This window comes from Branchiostoma belcheri, unplaced genomic scaffold, assembly GCF_001625305.1.
Source record: "Branchiostoma belcheri isolate BF01 breed outbred unplaced genomic scaffold, Haploidv18h27 scaffold6, whole genome shotgun sequence".
Taxonomy (NCBI): Eukaryota; Metazoa; Chordata; class Leptocardii; order Amphioxiformes; family Branchiostomatidae; genus Branchiostoma; species Branchiostoma belcheri.
In genome coordinates, this window is record NW_017804242.1 from 1,095,093 (window position 1) to 1,111,554 (window position 16,462).

General features: G+C 43.4%; 1 protein-coding gene and 1 long non-coding RNA gene across 2 annotated transcripts; one reads left to right on the forward strand and one right to left on the reverse strand.

Annotated features, from left to right (window-relative positions):
* Nucleotides 1–6,215: 6,215 nt before the first annotated feature.
* On the forward strand, nucleotides 6,216–8,917 carry LOC109482427. Its single transcript, XR_002140949.1, has 3 exons — nucleotides 6,216–6,384; nucleotides 6,546–6,617; nucleotides 6,811–8,917. It is a non-coding gene; the product is annotated as an uncharacterized LOC109482427 (long non-coding RNA).
* A 703-nt stretch (nucleotides 8,918–9,620) lies between these two features.
* On the reverse strand, nucleotides 9,621–12,652 carry LOC109482403 (frataxin, mitochondrial-like). The gene is made up of 5 exons (XM_019785113.1): nucleotides 12,415–12,652; nucleotides 11,750–11,838; nucleotides 11,290–11,410; nucleotides 10,643–10,740; nucleotides 9,621–10,188 (listed from the first exon to the last, which is right to left on the reverse strand). The coding sequence occupies exons 1-5, from the start codon at nucleotides 12,610–12,612 to the stop codon at nucleotides 10,023–10,025; spliced, it is 672 nt and encodes a 223-aa protein (XP_019640672.1). The 5' UTR covers nucleotides 12,613–12,652; the 3' UTR covers nucleotides 9,621–10,022.
* Between the last annotated feature and the right edge of the window lie 3,810 nt (nucleotides 12,653–16,462).

The following is a 16,462-nucleotide window of genomic DNA, read 5'->3' on the forward strand; positions in this document are numbered from 1 at the left end:
TGGCTTCGATTTAGTACCTTGTCGACGGCAACCACGGACGGTTGATGGATTGGGTACGGGCCGGCAAAAATCTAGAGCGGGTCAGAAGCGGCGCGCACCCCGCTGTATCATATAAATATCTAGTCTCCACCAGACTCCTTTGCAGCCTGAATAAATACTAAGTAGAAATCGGTCTAAAATGAATATAGCTGACCAGGGGAGTTGGCCGGCCGCATCCATGCAGGCAAACTGGACCCTCTATGGCCGGCCAATTCCCCTGGCCAGCTATATTCTTTTTAGGCCGATTTCTACCACTAGTATTTATTCAGCCTGTAAAGGAGTCTGATGGAGACTAATAAATATCAATCCGGGGAGGAAACGTTTCACGCCGAAGTACCTATTTGTGAAGTCGGTCTCTCTCTTCTTGCTTTTATTATGTAAGATTGGGTTTATCTGTGATCATCTGTGGGAAACGTCAGAACACCTCAGACAGGTCAATCCATCAGGATCTCAGTTCTTCTACTTACGAAATACAAGCCAGGCAGTTTCGTAACCACCAAAATGCAAACATGATATTTGCTTGATCTCTTTTGTTATCACTGAGAGATGTGTCTTTGTCTTCAATGTGTTTGTCTGCACAACAATGATCCGGTGGTTTCACACAAATGATCCATGTATTTTTTTTAACGGAGTGGTTCAATGCAAGGCCTATACGACCACTTCTCGGCATTGAACTAGAAATATGAGAGAAACATATGGCTATGGCTGTGAACGTTTGATTTGAAAGCCTGTAGATTGTAGGTCGGTGGGAAACACTTGTCAGGGAGGGAATTCCAAAGCTTGGCCCAGAGACATTATACAAGATAATAATATCGTATAATGTCCTTGCTTGGCCGTACGGGGAAATAAAGCCCTTAGGCGTAACACACCAGCTTCGCTCCTGCCCCTTCCCTGCAGCTGGTTAATAGATTCTTTATTGACACAACAAAAAGTACAGGGACTTTTGTATGGTCTTCTACAACTCAAGATCTAACTAAGTTAACTACATGTATGGATGACTTCATCCTACGTACAGAATAAATGTATGTGGCAAATAACGTACAGAATATATATCAGTGGTAACAATAAAGGTTTAACTATTCTCTAACATGTAGTCTCTAAGATTGAAACATTCTTTAATTAAACCGAACAACCTGTCACACCTAACCTTTACATATCTATCTGTAAGCATTCTTCAATGAATGTAGTCTAGTGAGGGTGGCCCCGTACTTGGTGGCGAAAATGTTCATGCTTAATTGAAATAAGTTTAGAGAATGCAATGGTAGGGTCCCCTCAACTTTAGTGCTCCATTGTTGTTCTTAATGGCACTTCACTCGATCAAAAACAAACAAACAAGCAAACAAAGAATTGCTACAATTATTCTCTGCAACACTCTAGCGAGAAGGAAGGTAAAAGTGAACTGAAAGGACCATCTGTAACGTGTCCGAGTGCCCACATAGCACCCCGTCCCTCTCACATGCCGTGAGTGACTGAGGGAAACGGGTCCAAGGCGGGTCGCCCCACACACCGACACACCGACGTGGTTCCACGCCGCAGGAGAAGCGATACTTCACGGAAATGCGGCAAACCTGCATTCCTAACTGGGACCTTGATCGTACGTCTGACGAAGGCTGGCTTGTTTTTTACAATTCGTTATATACAGTCAAGTTTTTATTCTTCGAATTCATTTCGTTTGGCCAAAGTTGATTATGGAGAAAAGGTTTATATTGACTGAGCACAGGGAAACTATCTGTTTTTTTAGCCTCCACCAGGCTTCAGAAGACATTTTGTGCAACATTTAAGTCTCTTTTCTAATACTGTATGCTTCTGGTATTTGTTAGAATACAACACTAGAAAAGAGAGTGGTGTAGGGTCCATATATTATTACTGAAGAGTACTAACTGTTTAGAAAAACAGCCGGATCCTTACATCTACTTAATTGTCATTACCTCGTCACTTCCATGATGTGGATAAGATAACCGATTATTAGAGCCACTAGAAGGCATAGACATCCAGTAGATAACTTCAATTGGACAGATTACATTGTATCGTTTATAAAATGTTCACAGTTGACGTTGACAAGTTTGAGCTAAAGCATTAAATGAGAATTGGAACAGTGGCGACAAAAAGGAACATTTGATTATAAATGTAATAGTAACATGCACTTGTTGAAACAAGTTATAGAAAGACGAACGGCCTGTCCGACTAGTAGAAGGTTTTTCCTCTCAAGATCGTGTTGGGCTGATCTCTGTCAACGGAAATTCGAGGTCGCGCACTTAATTAATCTCAATTAATCATCGTGTCGTCAGGTATGTGGATGTAGACATTATTATTGGCAAATAAACGACATTCAACGCCGGGTTCGAATTCTGCTATATATATAAACGAAGGCTAGCGTCAGTCGAGATTTTTTTTTAAAGGAGTGGTTCAATGCAAGGCCTATATACGACCACTTCTCGGCATTGAACTAGAAATATGAGAGAAACATGGCTATGTCAAGAGATGGCGATGAACGTTTGATTTGAAAGCCTGTAGATTGTAGGTTGGTGGGGAAACACTTGTCAGGGAGGGAATTCCAAAGCTTGGCCGTACGGGGAAAGAAACTGTCACCGTAAAAAGATTTCGAACAAGGAATTTGGACGGTGAAGTTGTGTGAGCTAGTGGAGAACCTAGTGGAACGCTTAAAGCCCCTATGTAGCTTAAACGGTTTTTGAAGGCTCGAAGGTCTGTAGGAATACCCGCGCCCCTGGCGGGAAGGTTTGTTTGTTCCCAGCCGTCCCACTCGGCTGGTGGTCCCGCGGTCTTTCGTAACTATAGTCGCCTGAAGGTCCCTTCAGATACCAGGCAGACTGCTACCTACTAGTATATACTCTCCAAGCAGAGGTTAGGTACCCTGTTTACCAAACCTAAGCCATGTATCACAAACATGATCTGTTCCCACATTTTCCATTGTACAAAAAAAAAAGCGAGAAGAAGTTGACCACTCTGTACTATTAGCTCAGTAACTAGAACACTTAACACTTGTACTATATGTTCCTTATGTATGTAACATATTGACAGACACTAATTCACATTAGCACACACAATAGTCATTTTTTCAATCAGTATTTCATACTTTGGGTATTTAAAACTGCAGAAATAAGTCCCAGATGATTCCCTTATATTTTGGGTGGTACCCTAAAATCAGCCCAGGGCCCTTGCAGTAACCATTTTCCGTCAGAATGTTGGCGTTGTTTCTTCCATGATTGAGGGTCAATATACATTGGGATGGTGTGGTTTGAACTCTACTTGGAGATTGACTGCTCTGCTACCTGTGTGCATGTTGGCGGTGGGAAGTATCACACCTGGCGACCCACACATTCTATTTCTTGTACCAGTTAACTATCCACGTTTCAACCGTTTGCCGACTGGAAGTTCATCTGTTACGGTAACTGAGATAATATAAACTTCCAAACGCCGGAAGTATGAAGTTCTCGTCATTTACCGTGTATGGTGTCATAGCACAAATTTGCATATTTAGACTCTGAAAGAACAAATGTCACATGTTCGACAGAAATAATAGACCAAGAGCCACCCAGCTCGGCTGTAGTTCTATAGACAGTCGCTAGGGGGCCAATAATCGAATTTGCCCTTCGTTTTGGCAGTAACATTATAATGTCCTTGGGTTTTGAGACACCTATCCACATGCTGTACATAAGGGAGAGGAGGAACAACGAAAACAGGACATATTGAAATATGAGTAATGATGCTGAGAGCCAACAAGTCATTTTACGGAGATCAAACCACTGGCAGATTTTCAAAAATGATATTCAGAGCGACAATTTTCGCATTTTTTGAGATCAAAACGTCCCACATGTTATTTTCCGTCGCAGGCAGGTTTGAAACGTCGCCAAATGAAATATGGGAGGGACCACTTCCCGAACATTCCCCTTCTTCACGGGTCTCACCACTCCCTGGCCTGAAGATTTCCACCTGTTTTCATTTGTGTTTTTGCAAAACTGAGACATAGTCAGACAGCACATCGGCAGAACCACGGTGGTAAGGCAGAACGTACAAAGCATTGTGCAATAACACTTCGGCATTAGCCTCTACCAGGCTTCGGTAGGCGGCTGAAAAGAGCAGAGCCAGATGCGGCAAATTTGTACTCTCTAGCGGCCCAGCTCCTCTGACATGTTATCTCTCTATCTACTCTTTCCAGCCGCCTCCCCAAGCCTGGTAGAGGCTACTTCGGCAGAACAATAACTTCTTGAGTTATTCTCTTCCAACGTCTCCAACCGAAATGAGTCCTGCAGTTTTGGCAAAAAGCTGCTAGGGGGAGCAATACCATTTATCTTTGAGACCAAGAACCAACTAATTTTTATCTGAGGTCCTGTGAGGAAATTATGAGGTGTTAAGTGCCTCTCCCAAAGTGTACAACACTACCGGGGACTGCCAGGGATTCAAACCCAGAACTTTCAGTTCCTGAGTCAACCACGACCCTAACCACAAGACCACCTTAGTTTAGATGTGACACTTTGCCACGCACGATGAGACAGACCAAGGCGCGCTCCGAGACTCTCCAGGCCCGCAGTTATCGTTCTGCGCCGTCATTTCTCACACTGCTGGGCGGGAACGTGGAAAACTCGGGACGCGATGTCGTCTGGAGCACATCCGTCTGTACCTTGAGACCGTAGCCTGGGTGCCAGACTGTTACTTCTCGGCTCCGAAAAGTTTTCCGTAGACACCCCTCAGATGTACTCTCCAAGCAGATCCTATGGTGGCAAAAGACAGTATCGGCCAGACAGTGTCCCAGTTGGCCAGAGAGGGTCTAACACGCCATCCAAGGATCTGCAGAAAGTCGCAAGCATCAATACATCATAAACCTAATCACTCGGAGTCTCCAACGCTCGGTTCCACGAGTACGTGCGATCTTGGGTGGCGTATTGAACCCTCTGTAGCCAATGGGTACTGCCTGGCCAATTTGATACTGTTTCTGCCACCCTAGGATCTGCTTGGGGATTAGTTCAGATGGTCCACTGAGCAATAGAGAGATAAATTAGACCTCAGGTGTTAACCTGGATCGGGGCTTGTGGCTTCCCCCACCCGAAGGTCTGGAGAATCAAGTCGAGCCGGGGTCTGGCATCCAGGCTATGAGACCATGAAGTTCACACCGCCCACCTGACACGACATATTGTCCGTCCTGCCAGTCCGAATACAGAAGCTCGTGTGATGTTTTTCACCGCCAAAGATAAGGCAGATCGCGTTTCCATGATGAGATAGCCTCCCGAGCCCGAGCGGACGTTCAATGACTCTTTCGGCCTCTCCAGAAGCAAAGGGAACAACTCGAATTTCGGGGCATAAATATGTCATTTCCACCACGGAAATAAGCGAGGAAATAGGCGTAAACTTTTTTTTATCGCGGAAATAAGCGTTAACTTTTTATCGCTTGTAAGTCCGAGAGAAAAGAAAATAGAGGCCTCTTTAATAGGTAATCTCCAAGCAGATCTTTTGGCGGCTGCAAGACAGTGTCCATTTACCACCTGAAGTTTGGCTGGAGGAAAAGAATTAGGCTCAAAAAGAGTCCTATAAAACTCCTAAAACGCGTCCAGGCCTAAAACTCTGCTTGGAGAGTGTCTTTTAGGATGTCACTGGGTATCAGCAAAATGCGTCTCTTCCTTTGACTGCTAGACCTACTTTAGCCGCCAGAGGGCGCCTTCACATTGACAAAAAAAAAAAAAAACATTTCGAGGATTGCTGGTTTTGCTCAAGCCCAGGCTGGGGGGGCGAGTAGCAAAATATCCCCAAGTTCAATTAATCGATTTATCAATCAGTCGGTTTAGTTGTTAATGGCTTTTGATAAAGACCAGGATCAGATTCTGTGGTTTTCTAAGGGGTACGTTAAAGACTGTAGCATCAAGTAAGGTCGCTAGCCGGCGCTCGTTTTGCACCGTTCCCTGCGTTGTCGAAAACCCCCATGCAGGCCCTCATACGTGACCAACCAAATCGTCAAAATTAATCTAATCAGAAGATATATGACCAATGGGAAAGGTGCATTTTTTGTGACCAACGGAGAGGCTCCAAAGTGCATTTTTCTGACCAATGAGCATGCCAGGATTCTGCTCAATCGACCAATCGCAGGCTAGATTATTTTGTCACAGGTGGTTGGAAGTTACAAAGCCGGGGCGTGGGGATGGTTGAGTCATTAGTCGATTTTGCAATGCTGCTATAGCGCGAAGAATCGACACGGCGGTCTGCAAGCCGAATTTGTGGGGGAAATGGCGGTGTCAAAACCGTCCATGGCATCACCACACCGACAAGAATTTGCCTGAATTTCGGCGGGCTCAAACATAACGTTAATATCACGGCGAGGAGACCCGCAATGTAAAGGTGAGACTGTCTATAATCGAAGTTCACCGGACGGAATCGGTTGTATGTAACGTGACCTTCAGCGGACAGTCATCAAGTGCTTGGTTTAGTAGCGTTTTCCTTTCTACGTACTTCTATGACCTACATGTAATACATTCTCTCTTCTTGCAACATACATGTAGGACTACACGTGAAGACATCCCAACTAGAGAAGACGCAAACAGAAGGACGGCCTGTATCAGAAATATGACAAGGTAATTGTACATTAATATTACTCTCCTCAGCGGTAGCTGTAGCCTGTGACGGTAGAATTCATTACAGAAAAATGTGACTCTGTAATTGACGGTTCCACGGTTGATTGCGTGTCTATTTAGTGTTTTAATCAGAAGCAAAATGTTCATCTGAATCTGTCTTGTTCTAATTATTGGTAATTTGACATCCATGTAGGATGAAGGATGTAGGATGCAAGAAGCAGGGGAGGAGACATCTCTCAGCATCTTCCAGGACCTTATCGTTGCCTTCAACTACACGTCTAATGGAAAGGGCTTTAAGGGATAGAAAAAGGCTAGTGATTTGTGATGTGCATTAAGTAGCTTTTAATTTTGGCACCAAACTTAGAATCCCCTCTGTGTATCTGAGGCATTGTCGACAGGGATAATTGCAGTTTCTTGATTGTTGGCAAAGTGGTTGAGTTTGCTTTGGTGACATCCTGAGTGACATTGCTGGTTGGGGGTTGCGGCATTTTGAGGGTTTTGGCTCCTTTTGCACGCATGGCTTTAGTCTGTTTCTGTGGGATACAGGTCCGATGTATGGTTGATTTGGTTTCTGTGACTATGCCGAGGGCTGGGATTGAGTTCGGAGTTGCTGCAGAGTTCAGTCCTCTAGAAAACGGAGACTTCCCTACGTTCTGTCAGCCCATGATTATTCAGGTATCTTGTACTGCCTGACTTTCTTTCTGCATTACGTGATTGTCAGTGGGTCGGGAACCCTGACCATTACATAAGCTGCCTTGTGTTAGAAATAATAGGGGTGGGGGAGAGAAGAATCATCTGGCTTGGGTATCCGTTAGTCTTGAGATCCCGAACCGAGACTACGGCACATGGCCAGAAGGGAAGACAGGAAGATGAAGTGCCTAAGTGATCATGAGCTAACAGAACTGGGGAAGTCACTGTTTTCTGGTGGGCTGAACTTTGTAGTTACCTCTGAGCGCCATTCCGGTCGTCAGCGTGGGTACAGAAGCTGATCAGGCCAAGCGTTGGACCTGGTTGCCACAGGAACGGGTTGAAGCACTGTGTGCAGAAGTAACCATTGCTCTCAAGGTGTCCTAATCCCTTGCCAGTGCCATCACATAGGCTGTTGTCAACATTCTCATTACACCTTGCCGACAACCAAGTGATTGTGATTCTCCCTGCCGGTGATGCCTCGGGTAGACAGAGGGGATTGTTACCTATTAAAGCTTGGACTGAAGCTACATCACAGATCAGTAACGTCCTGCCATCGCCCCATCAGCAGCATTCCTCTGGAGGAAAAACAAGGTCAAGTCTGTAAATGAAGTTCTTGTTAAAGATCTTCAAAGAATGCAATGTATCATTTGACAACCATTATGTATGATGATAGACAAGTGTTGCTCAGGTTACTATATGTTCATGTTAAGTCTTTTGCCATCTTCCTGGATGAAGCTAAGTTTTTGTTATGGGGTTGTTTATGGAAATATTATAGTTGCCTGCTATTTAGCTACATTCCTCCTACTTACCAGCTGTGAGATGTCAAAGGCATGTTTTTATTTCTTGAAATGTCCCTTTGAATACTAGTAGCCAAGATTTCCTAACTTGTAAATGTCCTTTTTTAGGATTATGTTGTAGCTGTCTAGTTTTAAGATAACCTTTTAAGATCAGTGCAGTTTATGCCAAAAAAGTTATTCAAGCAACTGGATATGATTTTGGAAACGGTCAATTGTTTCAGGTAGCATACACTTGCACTACTTTCGTCAGTGGCACTAGAGACTGCAGGAGAAATGCAGATTTATCATATCCAGTTGCTTGTGTAACTGTTTTTCGGCGTATCTTTATTACCCGAATGTCTAACCTTGACCAACGTAACTGCAACTTAGTTTAAGAATAGTTGTAGTCTAGTTGTAGTCTAGTTGTAGTCTAGTTGTACCCTAGTGTTGAGAATAGTTGTAGTGCAGTGCCGAGAATAGTTGTAGTCCAGTGTTAAGAATAGTTGTAGGTTAGTTGTAGCCTAGTGTTGTAGTCTAGTGTTAAGGTTAGTTGTAGTCTAAAGCTTTAATTAAAGTCTTTTGTTCCCACTTAGCCTTTATTTTTAGTGTATTTTGCCTCTATTCTAGTACAAGTAGTGGCCACCTTGTCCTAGAATGGATCCAAAATATATTAATACATTGGTTTTGAGAGCAAAGGTCTTTACATAAAGTAGGCTGCTGTAGGGTAGTTATAATCAGGTTAGGTTTAAGGTCTTAGGCATTGTTGTGAGTTTTTGAAACTTAGCTTTCAAAATGTCACTCAACCTGAGCAACACACTGTACACTTAATAAACAGTCATGTGGTCTTTTTTTAGTTTGTTTTAGAAGAATAAAATTATTAAAACTAAAGTCCCATCCTTGGTCCCATGTAGTACTAGTATTCATGTCCCCATGTAGTGCTCACCACCCCCCACCCCCCACGCAGTGGTTCCCGAAACACCCATTAATTTATTGTCAGTATTAGTGTTCTCATAAACCCCCTGTAGGTCTTTCTGTCATTGAACCTCATTAAAGCGCCACCTAATGAAGAGTGAAGGTACTTCAACCAAGTAGGTACACATGGACAAGTCAACTTGCACCCAACATGTGCATAATGGATACATTGAGAGCAAGAGTGAAACTAGACATTGGGTTCAGGCCTTTCGTCAGGTTTCTTAAAATTTAAAGATATTTGTACCCTAAACATTACGGGTAAGGGTACAAAGTTTTGTTGGGCATGTGTGGAAACCATAGAAGTACAAAAATTGACGGCAAACGTCCAAGAGGACGTCCTAAAGTTACTCACCAACGATCAATCCATAATGATGGGAAGAAGCTTGGATCAAATTCATTTGAGGAAATGGCAGTAGCGGCTCAAAACTGCATCCTTTGGAGAGAGAAACTCCCCCGACATGTTGACTCAGCTTCTGTATAATAGAGCCGTTGTAACTGCCCTTTGGTGTAACACACCAGCTTTACAATACCATATGTACATATCCCAATAACATATAAAAGAATGTTGATGTTCTACATGTGCAGATGTCTACTTTTTGATGTCCTTGCAACTGTATCCTTCCTATACACACAGGTCAGAGGCAATGCCAACACATGAGACCCTTAATTAACATCACAACTGTTTGACTCCTTTGATTTTCAACTTTTAATGTCAGCCTTGGTAACGGGATGCATGTTGCAGTTAACAGCCATATATTTTTTTTAATTATGTAAATGTTGATATGCTTTTAGTCTACATATCTGTAAAATTCCAACGCAATTCAGTTCTGTCTGAAGAAATTCTGCACGTCTGCAAAGTTGATTTTAGATAAAGATTTGATTTCATATAACACTCTGATGGTGTCTTACAAATAAATATAACTTATAAAAAGAAATGACAACTAGCCATGTGCATCCAACCACACAGTCAGCTTCCTTTTACATTGGATCCGCTGTAAGGTAGGTGTTTTAGCTGAATGTCTATGTTCAGTGCAGCAGAGAGTTCTTCCTGTAGCAGACTGTGCAGGGAGTTGTTGTCATGTCGGTACACCCAGCCGCATCTCTCATCAAAGTAGTCGTAACGTTTGGGGCCACTGCAACAGGAAGACAGCAACAACAGGTAAAACTTCTAAACTGGTTATAGTATTCATGTATTAAACAAACTTACAAATGATACCACAGAGGGCACACAGTCAATATACTAGTATGTTTCAAACAATGAATTTTCAACCCTTAATGCCTATTGAATTTGCTTATGATTAAAGCAAATGGGAAGACATGGCCTTTTTTCAACTGTTGGCCTAACAATAAGTGTGGCCTAACATTAGTTACTGATATAGTTACTTACTTTAACTATAAGTAGTGGATTCTACCTGAAATGTTTGACATTTTTCATAACCTATCCAGTTGCTCGTATTGTAACTGTAACTGTTTTCTTGTGTTCAACCTGAAGCAGTTGGCTTTTGGTTTCCAAAGGTAGTTTTGCCATGTTGTGCACACCCATTATCCAACTCAAGACCTTTTCCCAGCACCAAAAGTTGTACCTACCTGGTAGGAGAGGACAGCCAGATCTGTTTGTTGGGTGTTTGCTTGTTGATGACGTATGTTCCTAAATTTCCACCCAGTCTGAGAGTCAGCACATCTGACTGTTGGAGAACAACATTATTTTCTGGATTGAGTATAGGTCACAGTAAAGGAATACCTTATATAACACATGATCAAGCTAAAACTCACTTTTTTGCACTGGTATTTCCCCAGAACTATTGTGGAACTCGTTGCCACCAAGGACAGTTGGGGCATCATCACTAGAAAGCTTTAATGAAAGCTTTGAATGTGCAAAGATTGAGTGTAACAAGTCGTTCGGTGTGATATAGCAAGCTCCCGCCGCTCCGCGTGCCTGCAAAGCTGGTGTGTTACACTGAAGGGCGGTTATACCGGCTATACCGATACAAATAACACTATTATAGTAATTAAGTAATTTTCTCCTTGCTTCCCTTTGATGGTGTAAAAAAGAAGAACAGACATGTTTCAGGTTTTGTGACGGCAGTCCTATGCTATTGAATTGTCCATCCATCCACCCATCCATCCACCCATCCATCCATCCATCCATCGATAGCTTGTCAGTCTATACGTCATCAGATTGATGATAACTCCAATTCCAGCAAGAATACAAGCTGTGGAGAGGAGGCACTTACAGAGAACTGTACATCGTACTCAGGTGGGCAGCAGTCCTGATCTCCCAGGTCCTCCAGATACTCCGCCAGACCATCCAGGGTGTCATCAGCAATGCGATGGTACTCATTCAGAGCTATCTCGCTGTGAAGGATTGCAATGAATCATTATTACGTTAACACATTATCAAATACACTACTAGTACATGTTACATTGACAACAGGGCTCAAAATACATGTACTTTTTTTCTCTATACCTAGTACTACTGGTGTGGGTAAAATCGAAAATTACCTGCACCAGACAAATGTTACCTGCACCACTCAGACTTTAGGAAGAATGGGTCACACTAAAAACTGTTCAGAAACCATTGCCATTTATACTTCATTGGTGGTAGCAGTCACTCTATCCCCTTGGCCAGTAAATAATTTAAAAAAGGTATTTGTATCGATTTTAAATGTCAGTTTGAACAGATAAAATGCTCACCTGTTACTTTGTTGATTACTGCACATCCTGACATCACTTGTGGTTCTAATGGTTGCATGTTGTTGTAAAAATTGACAGTCTTTCACTACCTGTAAAATATCAAACAGATTTTATTTCAGTTTTCATTTATCTAAAATGTATAAAGCAAAAGTCATCATTGACCACACATTGAAGGATGATAATACAGGATCTAGACCAGAAATGTCTGTAACGTTAGATGTATAGTGATATAGTAATCTGTCAATAGTGAAAAGAAGAGCAGTGCTATTGTTGCAGTCTTTGTGTCAATGATACTTCAGCCCATTCTGTCCTGATGTCCGAAACAATATCCTCAACCCCCTATCCTACCTACTTCAACTCCCTATGTCAAAGTGTCCAGTCATTAACCTCCCTCCTCACTTTTTAACAGACATAATTCGCTAGCCTTGGTGCTGACAGTCTTTCTTGTCTTGGTAAGTTGCAATTGGTTTCTGTCCCACAACTGTTATTACTTGATGAAATGTTGTATGCTCGAGGCGTGGTTTTCACTAACTATCAGCCCTTAGTTTATCTTATAGAGCTTCATGGTTAGGCTACATACATGTACTGGTGTAACGTTCGTTCCTGCTAGCTTCCGATGTCATTATGCCCCCCTCCCCCCAAACACACGAAACGACAAACGTAACCATGTTTCCAACCATCGGGAGTCTGTAAACCTGTCTCACTCGACAGGAACGCCGCATGACGTGACGTATCACCGTGCCAGGAAGTCTTGACAGAGCAGACATGCCTCCTACACAGACGATATTTTCATTCGCAAAGTAAAGAACTTTTGCGTTACAGCGCACGACAATCGTCAACTCTGACCCCTTGGAACAAACCATTGGACGCAGAGGGTTAAAAGGGGACAAACCATTTGACGCAGAGGGATGAAGGGGGAACAGAGCCCATTTTAATACAGAAGGGTTATACAAATGACTTTCTTGCGCAACAATTGTATCTGTTGATAAGAAACAGCAAAACTTAGAAACCTTTATTACGAACGGGTGACGTCACAATGTAGTCTTGGTTAGAACATTCTGTGACAAATGTCTCTTGGCTTGACAAATGTACTAACTTTAATACTAACGTTATATTAGTACTAATGTTACCGCTAACGTTACCTGACTTCAGAAGATTGAAAAGAGCAGAAATTGGCCAGATAACATGCCAGGGAAGTTCGTCCGCGAGTGAAAGAGTAACTTTACAGTTTGTCGGTCCTTTCGGCTAGTGACAATGGCCTATATTGTGGGACAGGGATTCCTCAAACCGGCATCTTAAGTTGTGGCACTAACAAAATATGTACAAAGAGAAAGAGCAATTTTCCTGGATAGACGGGTTGTATTCTCGGTCGCATTTCCGTTGGGGTGATGCATGTTCTCTCAAGGTATCTAGATTTTAGATACCTTGGCTCCATGATGGCCTCTAGCAGTAACGACCTTAAGAAACGCAGAGCTTTGGCATGGGTTGCTTTCTGGAAACTAGAGCATCTCTGGAGGAGTGAGTGCATCCAAACTGCCACTAAAGTAAAGCTCTTTAAAGCCTCATGCTATGTGTATCAGTGTTGTCCTATGGTTGTGAGTCTTGGGTAATCACGAAGGACATGGAGAACAAAATCAACTCTTTTGCTACTTCGTGTTACCGTATTATGCTGAACATCAAAAGGCGTGACCGGGTAACAAACGACAGCATTTACAACTTGACCCAAACTAGTCCGCTGATTCAGCATGTGCGTCTGAGACAGCTGAACTTTCTGGGACACATCCTGCGCATGCCTGAGGATGAACCTGTTAGACTGTACGCCCTCTACGAGCCCTCTCATGGCAGACGCAGGCGAGGCCGACAGCCTACCTCCTACTTCAAGTATGTCCAGCGACTACTGGGAGATGAGCACAACCAACTAACAGAGAAGCAGATCGTCAACCTTGCTAGCGACAAGGGGCAGTGGAGGGACCTTGCAGTCGCCTGCGCAGCAGCCGACCGATGATGATGATGCATGTTACACAATTAACGGTCCTCTTCCCGACCGCTGGCATTTGCCACACACTCAAAAAGGCAATAAGGCTAACTTCACATATCACATACATTGTTTAACAATACAGACTATTACTACTAAGACAAAGTCCACCCAATCTGGTAACGTTACACAGTACAATACATTCCATGAATTATTGTCATGTCCAACTACCATATCTGCTTACGTAGGCCAATTTCTGTACACTTTATTCCATAAGCGAGACCGTATCATCAATACATGACCATACTGTAACTCATGTACTGTTTAGATATGTAGTAGTTTGTAGTAAGTAAGGTAATAAGATAGTTTAGTTTTGTAGTATTGTTGTATTACTGCCACACATTGACATTGTACCATGTACGATTGTCGAGCAATAGAGTTCATTCATATCACAAGACAGAACTCCCCTTCCCGACCGCTGGCATTTGACACAGTCAAAAAGGCTAACTTCACATATCACAAGACAGAACTCGTGTTATATAAAGACGTCATAAACAGATGAACGAGCCTGTCTTATGACTTAAGAAGTGGAACATTTGCACCTTGAAATACGTCACAAGCAGATACAGGCCGCGAATCTACACGGCTATGACTAACAAGTGGTCTGAAGATTTCTCTATGACGTCAAAAACGCGGCGTCTTACGCCACTCGAATCCTCCTGTGTCTTTTCTTCGCCTTTTGCAGGTGAATCAGGTGGGTGTGACTCGTGCCTTTAATATCGGAAATGCTAGGGGGGTTAACTCGAATTGTGACTGCCATGTTGAGATCGGATGTAGCTAAAAGACTGTCGTAACACGAATGACCTGAATCCTTACTCTCCAAACAGAGGTTGTGGGGGAATGATCGTTACATTTTTATATATGGCCGTTTTTTTTGTCCTGACCCCCGTCGGTGGCCGCGGACCTTCTCTGGCTAATGGATACTGTCTGGCCAATTTGATTCTGTCTTTTGCCACCGAGAGGGATCTACTTGGAGATTACCGAATCCTTTGATCCAAGGACTTATGTAAGAGGACAAATTTACTCTCCAAGCAGAGGTTGATGGTGGAAGATCGTTTGCTTTTTATATATGGCCTTTTTTTGATGCTACCTACCATCACCAACCTCTGCCTGCACTCGCACAGGGAGGAGCACTTCATTTCAAAAATGGTGTTGCTGCCCCTCCTCGTGCTCCTATTAACAGCTATCAAAAATCTGCCCTGCTAAATATTTTTACAAGCGGTTTATAGCTTGAATCTGGGACAAATGCAGTCACCCACGCACATCTCAGTGGGAGTTGGGTGGGGAAATGGTTTATACAGACTGGCCAATTTGATACTGTCTTACTCCCACCAAAAGATCTGCTTGGAGATTAGTCAAATTGAGATAGTCGGCTTGTAGATCACTGTTGTCGGGGATTAGATCACTGTTTTTTGCCGCTCAGTAAAGAGCGTCTTGCTATGCCGCGGTAAGGAATTCTATTCACTTTTTTTTTTTATCAACCAGATGGCTGCTGCTCTCCAAGCCAACTAGCTCCTCTGGCCGATTGAATACCATTTTAGGCAGAGGAGTCTGGTGGAGACTAGTGAGCTGTATCGGACGAATTCTTGCGTTTTCCCCTATATAATTAAGGGACTTAAGTTGTCGTTAATAATTCTTGCATAACGTTAGACATCTAACATATGTTGTGTCGTGGTACTCTCCAAGCAAAGGTTTGGGTTCTGGCTTATTTTTGGCATTTTTTATGCTGCTTTTTTTATCGGGCTTTCTTTTTTGCACTGGTATCTTTTTTTACGCCAACCCAACAAAAAACAAGAGAGTAGTGTCGAGGGAGTGGGGGTGTTTTATGTTGATGCATGTATTCCTGTCATCAGTTTGGCACGAACCGTTAGCTGTTTTCCGATCCGGAGCTTAGTGCTTATTCATCTTTTTCTTCTTCCCAGTACGTGCAAACCTCTATTGGTTGAGGGCTCCAGCACGGTGGGGGTGGGGATATTGGATGGGGTGGTCGCTCGTACAAGTTTTCTGTTTGTATGTTGTGGTCTGCAGCTCCTCAATGGGCAGGGGCGCCACTCCCTGTCCGCCACCGAAAGCAGGGTGGCGGTGAGTACCCGTAACTGTTGTTACATGATGCTAATGGCCTACTTGAAGGCCTGTAATGTCTTGACTTTAACAATATTTTCTGGTAGATAGTTCCACTCCCTAACTGTTGTAGAGAAAAAGGAGTTCAGATGGTAATCAACTCGTGAAGCTGGTGGGTAAAAGGCTAAACTGTTTTCGGTGCAACATTCCTCCTAACGCGCCTAATAACCCGGGTAAACGCGTCGTGAGAGCGCCAGGCTTACTGCGCACGTTCAGAGGTGCCGAACAGGAAGCGCCTCAGCTCACAACCACCGGTCATTGACCTCACGATTCCGGAACGCATCACGGTTCACTTACCGTCCGTTAACCCCACAGCCTTGTAGTAGCCTCCTTTGCAGACATTCCGTTAGCCTGACTGAACCCGCTTTCGAACCTCGCTTTTCGCCGGTTCCCTTGTGCACCAGACTAACTAGGGACAAAAAGCTTGGGTTTTACAGGCTAACGTTCCGTGATGGCTGGGTTTTTTTTGGAGGGGGCGATTTTCTGATGAAACGTAGATCGCACGCAATAGAAGCTCCGGCCGCCAACCCCACATAGCTATCCCTGGAACAGGGTTG